At 34.3% G+C, this 9,012-nt stretch overlaps 1 protein-coding gene across 1 annotated transcript; it reads right to left on the reverse strand.

Moving 5' to 3' along the window:
- Window positions 1-362: 362 nt before the first annotated feature.
- LOC111409200 (probable 2,3-bisphosphoglycerate-independent phosphoglycerate mutase) lies at window positions 363-5,489 on the reverse strand. The gene is made up of 6 exons (XM_023039191.1): window positions 5,199-5,489; window positions 4,047-4,378; window positions 2,895-3,040; window positions 2,412-2,688; window positions 1,368-1,640; window positions 363-963 (listed from the first exon to the last, which is right to left on the reverse strand). Exons 2-6 carry the CDS (start codon window positions 4,353-4,355, stop codon window positions 478-480), a joined length of 1,491 nt encoding a protein of 496 aa, XP_022894959.1. The 5' UTR covers window positions 4,356-4,378; window positions 5,199-5,489; the 3' UTR covers window positions 363-477.
- Between the last annotated feature and the right edge of the window lie 3,523 nt (window positions 5,490-9,012).

Genomic DNA, 9,012 nt, shown 5'->3' on the forward strand with positions numbered 1-9,012 from the left:
TTCGAAAATTCAATAGGGGCGACCGACCCCACTAGTCCCTTAGTGGGTGCGCCCCTGAGTCTAAAGCACAAAAGTTCCACGTGCATTTTCAAAATTGCATATTGGTACCCGACCTATAAATTTAGTAGCAAGTTAATCCCAGCTAGAAACGATTTGGTTTCAAATCTTTCTTTACATTTCTGTAATTGCCAATTAGTCCTCAATTTTTGAAATGAAATATGAGAGGCCATTGGTGTGACAAATTTACAAGAAACATCAACAGAAATTTCTACTAATTTATAGAAGATGAAACACAAGATTTCTGTTAATTAAGAAGGAAACTCCTTTTTCTTCTTAATTAATAGAAATTTTTATTATAAGAATTTCCAAAATTAGACCATTTAACAAAGGTGTTTGTCAGTTAAAAATACCTTAACAACATATTATTATTCTTGATCTGAAGCAGAAACTAACCACAAAATTTAGTACCAAAGCTTCTCAGGATTCGAGCTTAAGAAATGCCTTTATAATTCCCATCATTTCGCTCCCAGGAAATCTTCCAAGACATCCTCTTGCTGCTGTTATCTCATTGAACTCAAAAACAGTGTCTCCTTTGAAAGCCTCTAAACGTTTGTTTCGTTTCTCTCTCTCTTCTTGCTTCAGCAAATCGTCTACAAATTCTTGACCAGCTTGGATTGTTGGAAGTGGAAATGGGTCGAGGGAAGTAGAAAGAACCGATTCACTGCCCACAGCGGCAACAAAGTCTTTTAAACCACACAATGCAAATGGGACGGGTTCAAAGCTGTGGTCACCATATTCAACTGGGGTAGAGTGATCTCCGGTGACACAAAGGTAATATTGAAATGCCCCTGTTGTTTCTGCTTCCCAAAGGAGCCTAGCCAGCTGTCCTATAGCTCGATCAACAGCTTCTAATCCTTTGGCTTTGAACATGCTAGCTTTATCATGGCCTGCGTCGTCTATTGCCTGCCGCCAATAATGAAAATGCTTAGAACGTCAAATTACTCAGATAATCTAATGCATATAAAAAATTGTATGTTATTTGATTGGTATAAATGAAAATTCACGATGGTTGATTCCGTGACGAAAGAGTTATAATTATTCATCTCAGCGTGTGTTTCACAGGCAATAATGAAAGGTAAAAAAGGCATAAATGTCCAAAAGTAGCAAAGTTCACAGGATTATCTTTACACGAGGAAAATTCTCTGGAATTTCCTTTGATGAAGTTAAATTCACGAACAATAATGCACATTGAGCTCCATATGCAATAAAATAATGACAAATATATAACTAGTTCACAGGCAAAAGGCCATCTTTTTAAAGTCTATTCGACTTTGTGCACATGCACGCATGCAGAGAGAGATCAACACCTTGATGTGAAGGAACCCAAAATCATAGCCATCGGCTTGACCAGGTTTGTGTTCATCCTCCCCAGGTACAAAAACGCTGGGGCAAGGTTGCAGAGGAGCTGAAAGTGCCCTGGCTATGGCAGTTGCTTTCGAACTTAATAGGGTTCTGTAGTCTCCTGTTGCTCCCGGAGCTTCTAAAATATCAATACCCAGAGACAAACCAAATCCAGCTATAATTTTGGTAGGAGCTACCATGCATGGCCGCAGCCCATGGACCTTCTCGAATTGAGGAACCTAATATGCCATGATAATTCAGAAATTTAAAGAAATTTATTTACTGCACCAGAGTATCAAAGAAAAACACATTACATTACATAATAAAACAGAAAATTGGGTGCCTATTGTTGTAGAATAGGCACTGATACAGGATTAAGGATAAAATCGTGTTTCTAGAATGCGAATATGGGCTTAATGTCTGGAATTCATTTTTGCTACGTGGCTCAATCTCGTCCCTTGTTTTCAACCGTACATATTGCTTAGCCTCTTGAGTGATATAAATACCACTTTCTGTGTAATTAGGGCAAGAGTGTATCTATATAGTTTGTTCCATATGAGTCTCTTTTCTCTCTGTATTCTAGGGTGTTTTCATCTCTGTGGTGATCATTCATTTTAGCCATTAGAACAGAGCGTTCTTGAGTATACTAAGTGTAATATTGTACAGATTATGTGTTGATAATAGGGTGGAGTGGAGTCTGATAGAGAGAGTGAATTGTGAAAGTCTTGTTCAATGGTCTCGTTGATGTTGACAGGTCTGTTTGAACTTATTGTACATTCTTGAGGCATTAGATGATTCCGTGCAGATGAGCATCCATATATTGTGGAGATTCGGGGATGTAGGTTTGTTCAAACCCCATGAACAATATCTGATGTTCTTTCTATATATAGTGGCTCTGGTTGGTTGTTATATGCAAAAAATTGATTGCTAACTTCTTCCGCGCTTAACACCTATATGAATTTTCTCCAGAGAAAGGAAGAGAGAAATTACTAAGTACTACAAAAGTTTACCTCGATTCGAATGCCACAACCTCGTAAAAGGACAACATTTGCAATATTCTTTCCTTCGGCTGCCCTTTTCGCATTTACTGGGTGGCCAACTAATATGCGAGTAATCTCTTTCGACAAATCATTAACAACTGCAGCCGTGTGCTTTGCTTCAATAGAATCATCAAGGGCTTCAGCTTGAAGAAGTAAGCGATTATCCTTCAATGGATCTGTTCCCGATATATTTCCACTCAAGTTTGGTCCTTTCACAACCACTCCACATCTATGCTCTGTTGCGTACCTAAACCAGACAATTCATATAATACGCTAAATCTTATGGGCAAAATAAGAATTTATAAGTTCAACTTAGACCAAGAACAAAAGCAACTTGTTTAATTCATTTGACCATCTCAATATTATTAATACTTTAAAAGCCTAAACTTTGTAAATAGTTTCAGCAGTAGCATAAATCATTCAACAAGCAAAAGATATTGCATCTGGAAGCACCTGACTCTAACTTCATACTCAGGAAAAGATGGAAGCTTCATTCCATCCAATGCTGCACAGAGAATAGGCCCTTCTTCTTCAAAGTGCCTATCAGCCCTCCTACTAACAACTACTCCAGTTTTCTCATCCAGTGTTGCGAAGTTTGACTGAGATAAAAGAAATAAAAATAATGGTCATTATAGAAGACGAGTGACTAACTAATATGTATTTTCTTCAAGAATGTACAGTTAAGACGAAACTATCACATCTGCAAGAGCTAAAGACCTTTCTTATAGGACATAAACATGAATCCTAAAATGTTGATATTGGAGCAATTGGTTTTGTGTAAGAAATTAGACCTGTATATTGGCACGAGAGTTTTCACAATACAAAAGCGAAACTAATTATAAATTGCAAAACCAATTAAAATACATATGACCTTCCATGATGTTAAAGAAAGACAAATAATACCACAGGTCCATGTCAAGGAACAGGATAAGTCAGCACTAGTAATCAAATAATGCATTACTTGACATTACTAACACACAGTAATCTTGTAGAAATCAAGATGCTACAAATGAAGTTCTCATGCAAATAATACACTTGGTCTAACTTCTCACAGTTTACTCAAAAACAATGTGCAATAAAACATAGAACAGAAATAGGAGAGCTATAATGATTTTCCAATGTTTACTAATTGTGGACAATGAATAACCATACTAATGAAAGGGAGAAACATTTCAAATATTAACGGAGGAAATGGATGAGAGATAAGACAATGAAAAAGTAAATAGGTGCAAGAAGTTAATTAGCACAACAAAGTTTATTTGAAACCAAATTATGTCATGATAAAAAAAAGTTATCCAACTTTAACTCTTCAGATTGCCAGAGCCATTAAAATAAAATATTAAAGCAAAAGATCGAGAAAAAGAAAAAGAAGCAACTTAAGTTTCCCAACATAAATCTACGAAATCTTAATGCGAAACTAGAAATAATAATGTCAAATTACAGAACCACTATCTCGAAATTTCTGCTCAATTAAAATACTGAGGAAATATGAAAGTATTGACACTAGAATGAATGCTCAGCAACAAGGAGTATTAATCAAGTTTGTAAAAAAATAAAGAACAGGATTGAAGGAACTGACAAAAGAGAGGAAGGAGAGGTTCATACTTTAAATGCAATATCTCCTGGAGACATTGCCAGTCCAGCACCCATTGATTCAAATGCACCTCGACCTCGATAATAAACCCTAGGGTCATAACCCAATAAAGAAAGATGGGCAGTATCACTTCCACAGGCCAAGCCTACTTCAACAGGATCCATCAGACCATTTACTCCGGCCGAAGCAATCCCATCCAAATTAGGCAAGTTGGCTACTTGCAAAGGGGTTTTATAACCAAACATTGGCAGTGATACATCACCCAAACCATCTATCAGCACAAAAGCCACCCTTCTCTTTGGTTTATCAGAATTAACCATTATTCAATATGATAGCTTGAAACCTTGATTATTTCCATCAAAGAAATTTAAATATCAGCACAAGTGAGCAGATAGATTACATAAATATTTTAATGAGTTATATAATCATATTGGAACACATTGATAGTAGCTTTATTTTGATTTCCAACAAGATCTGAGAAAAGAATATGGAACTATATTTTACAAGGGAAGTATTGTTAGTAAGTCTCTCTCATTTTTCGTTCTGTTTCGATCATTTCAATATGGTTCAAAAAGAAACCATTTTTACTAATAGTACATCAGAGCTCCATTTTGGAAAAACATTATTTCCTTTTGTTTTCTCAAAGATACAAAAATTATTAAATGTAAATACAAGGTGTACTCTCTACACCTCAGCAAGTATTTATGAACAAAATGGTACATAATATCACGAAATCCATTCGTGAAGTTCTGATACAAGAACAATTTGCTAAATTTCAGTCAGAGCCAAACAAAAGTGTTCAGATTAAGAATACACTGGATGCAGAAATTCCTCTAAGAAAAGGTAAAGCAACATGATGCATCATATCAGCAAGATTTCAATAAGAGTACTAAATCGAGTAAGCAAAATCCATCAACCCAAAAAAAAAAAAAAAGGAAAAACAAAATTGGAAAGGAACAAATTGGGCTATTATTAATCTTAATTACTATACAGATTACATCTTATTAATCTTAATTACTATACAGATTACATCATTCTGAAATTCGTCAACACTTGTAAACGATTTAATTCGGCGAAGCTTCAAAAAGAATTTAGAAAATGATCCGAAAAATAGAAAGCAACCAATCTACATAACGTTAAATGATATAACAGGCCAATGTTACCTGCGAAAATTTCTGAGATTTTTACAAAGCTTGGAATTTGTATTTGGAATCGAAAAGCAGAGAAAATGAAAAAAATACAGTTTTTTTTCTTGGTTGGAGTGCTAAATTCTGTGCTGAATCGCTGACAACAGTAGCGTTGTTCCTACTCTGATTTTTGGTCCCCAGAAAGACAGAAGTCGAGAAAATCATGTAGTATAGAGTTTCATAATTTTTGATAATAATTATCCCTGTAACTTCTGTACAAAATTTCCTCGAATCTTTTGAAGGAATTTTTGTTGAGGAAGTTTTCATGAGTAATGCTATAGTTACAGGGACTGTTCACCCCCTGCCAGGCAACACACACAAGGTGGGTTCCACAATTTTTTTTTTATTTTTTAAAATACAGGTGAGCCCTTTCACATGGTGAACGGCCTGTAGAGCCCCTGTGAAAGAATGCCGCTTTTGGGAATCTAGGCCCCATTTCACTTCTTAAAGTTACATTCTTGTTTGCTTGAAATTGCTAATTTTCATAAAAAATAAATATAATCAAATATACCCGAACTGTTTCAAAAAAGAAAATTACTTCACTTCCATATATTTCGAAAAACTCCATGCACGTTCATTTTTCATCGAATTGATATATTGTTACCGACAAAATAACTCTTCATACAACAAACAAATGTGAATGTATCCCATTTCTGCAAAAGCAACTTAAATAACGTTAGTCACAAATATAATTCTAAGTCACAACAAATACATGTTACAGTTTCTTACTCATGGTCACAGATTAAATAGATGCAGGTTACATATTGCTCATACATTTCACATATTGAAATATTTCATGTCACATTTTCATATTAAATTACACAACATAAACACTAATGGTCACATACCTTTTGCACAGTACATTTAATTAAATTGTATGGATAAACGTCACATATATTAATTTAAGATATAATGCAAAACAATATCCAATACATAAAATCCACCCAAAGAATGTGTATCACAATGCCATTTTGATTTTTTTTAATGCAGGTAATTTTCTGAATTCGGGCCATTTAATGAAATAAACCAGGTCCCTGACTCTTCGTTATATTCACAACACAATCACTGATGGTCATATGGATTTTCATACAATTCAAACAATCACTTTGTTTATATACAAGTCACACAATTTACCTTTGGAACGTAGACATCGATACGAGGTCACATACATATGCATTTTATTCATATGTCAGAGTTTTTGAATGTGATATATTACATAAATTACATAATACAGTAATATAAATTGATCGATTATTCATTAAAACTGTGACTTCAATTGTCTGAATATTGTTAATTCAAGCAGTTCTAGTGACATAAATTGATCGACTATTGATTAGAACATTGAACCAGTATACAAACATAAAATTCAATGAATTAGAATGACATGCCCGATCAATACAAAATTACTGATTTCAATGATGATTGATATATCAGAATCTGTGTCAATTGTTCGATTATCCGGATATAATGTGAGGATAATCTTCAAATTGTGACTTGAATTGTGCGATTACTGCCACTTCAGGAAGTTCCAGCAACTGTAGACAGTCAAGTTGAGATCTTTATGGCCTTTACCGTCAGCTGGTTGATGAATTGTATTTTAGAGAGGTAAATTTTTATATATGTATATGAATTTTTTCCCTTATTGCTTCATCGACATCAATTAAATGGGTTGAGTTTGGCCAATAAATGTTCATTTCCTTCTTGTAAAAATTACACGCACACCTACTTTTTAACTTATCATTTCAAAAACTCGGTGTAAGATTTTATCCTTCAAACCTAAGTGTATCCCACCCCATCAACCTATGACAAACCCTAATTTATTCTTTTCCCCATTCCACAAATCACAATTGCATCCATACCACCACAACTGTCTCCTGTCATCCCCAATTCCAAGCACCACACCACCACATATTCTAAGCATTTTCCAAGAAATCATGGTTGATATACTTTCAAGACAACCTGCAAATTCCAAGCACCACAACCCTAATTCTAAGCATCGTTACCCCAATTCCAAGCACTGTTGCCCACTACCACCACAATGCTACTACAGTAGTGCCCAACACCGTCGTTCACAATAGCTACGCAAAGTAAAAGTAAAGGGAAAAATTTTGGGCTAAGGTATTGATTTGGGGCGGGGCCTCTAGTGCAATTTATGGCAATTTGAGATTGAGGGTCATTTTACAAATGGTGGTGGTGGTAGTAAAAGTGGAGGGCGACGGTTGATTACAATTTCAAATCTGTTATTATATGTTTGCTCTTGTTTTTATTGTTTTTGATATTGAAATGATTTTTCTTTATCCATGGGCAGTGAGTTTCAATGTATTAGGTGAGCGTTTGACCAATTATTTGAGTGATTTTGACTAATAAAATAGATAAATTGTGATTAATAAATAATATGTGGCCTAAAAATACGTAATTACGACTGAATTTGTCATTATTACTTACAATTTGTGTCTCTATAACTGTGATAGTATGCTAATTGTGACTGTGACCAAAATTTTGTTTTATTGTGACATTGATCTGTTATCAGGTAGTCACCTGATTTTTGAAAGTTTTCACAAGTTTCATATTTTTGGAAGTGTGTTTTGAAACTTTTGTAATTATGTATTCTTCCATTCTTTTTATTTGAAAATTTTCCCAAACATGGGCAAATTATTTTCATCAAATGTCGTATTTATAGAGTTTTTGTAAAGTTTTACCAATGCAGTTTATATATAATTAGACTTTGAACCCTTAGTGCATGTCTTCTAAACCCTTCACGTGCATGAAATAATAAAATTTATCTTCCTTTAACCTTTACTAATTGCCCTATTATTACCTACACTAAAACTATATCAAATTGTTACAGATTACAATATATGCTTTAGTAAATCACAAACCATAGCTGATAATATTGGAAATGCTCTTTTTTCACCACTGTAAAATAAATGAATTATTTAAATGCCACCATTGTAAAATAAATAAATTATGTAATGATCTATTACTCGAGTATAGTCAAATTTATAAATAGATAGATAATTCAGGAGATGACACTGGGTGCCAGAAGAACAAGACCTAGGGCTAATTGTCAGTTGTTACATATTGTTACATCTGAAGCAACGCATCATACGACACATAGTGCAAGATATGTACAAGTGGCATCCATCTCGAAGAAGTAATTACTCTGAACCTTAAAATAGAATATAAAAATCAAGCACACAATAAGTGTCAATAAAAAAGGGAAAATGCTATTTATACACAGGGGTTGACACTCCGGTGTACATTCTCTTCACATGAGAGGATGAGCTCCATGACAATAAAAAAAATTGTGAGATCTCCTCATGTGAGAAAAGTGTACATCGAAATGAGTACATGTAGTAAAACTCATAAAAAAACACTTTGAATAAAAAGGAGTTGTTCAAAATAAGGGAACTAATGATTACTTTGAAGGTGGCTTGCCCTTCTCCACTTGTATCAACACAATACTCAGGGACCAATCACAGCCTTGGACAAGACTGCTTCATAGTAGATTAATTCTTAGGCAATCATTGAGCCCTAGATGCCACCATTCTTTACTAATCGAGATGACGTTGTTGCTTAAAAATCATACTCCAAGAAAAAACATTGTAAATTGAAGTAATTGAGGTGGCATGAAGGAAAAAACTTTACCTATAAAATGAGTTATTTTTCTCCTAAAAGTGAATATGAATTTCAAGAGAGTTCAGGCATTGATAACACATTCAGTTTATACTCGATTTGACTTCAAATATCGTAAATTCTCTATTTCTTAAGTAAATCTTAAATTAATCAA

This window comes from Olea europaea, chromosome 14 (genome assembly GCF_002742605.1).
Source record: "Olea europaea var. sylvestris chromosome 14, O_europaea_v1, whole genome shotgun sequence".
Lineage (NCBI taxonomy): Eukaryota > Viridiplantae > Streptophyta > Magnoliopsida > Lamiales > Oleaceae > Olea > Olea europaea.

Bases quoted from the DNA above. Each gene is read 5' to 3' on its own strand.
- LOC111409200 (XM_023039191.1), bottom strand. From the start codon at position 4,355: ATGGTTAATTCTGATAAACCAAAGAGAAGGGTGGCTTTTGTGCTGATA. The intron at 3,041-4,046 runs GTATGAACCTCT...CTTTTATCTCAG, and splicing joins CAGGAGATATTGCATTTAAA to TCAAACTTCGCAACACTGGA. The intron at 1,641-2,411 runs GTAAACTTTTGT...ATGGCATATTAG, and splicing joins GTTGTGGCATTCGAATCGAG to GTTCCTCAATTCGAGAAGGT.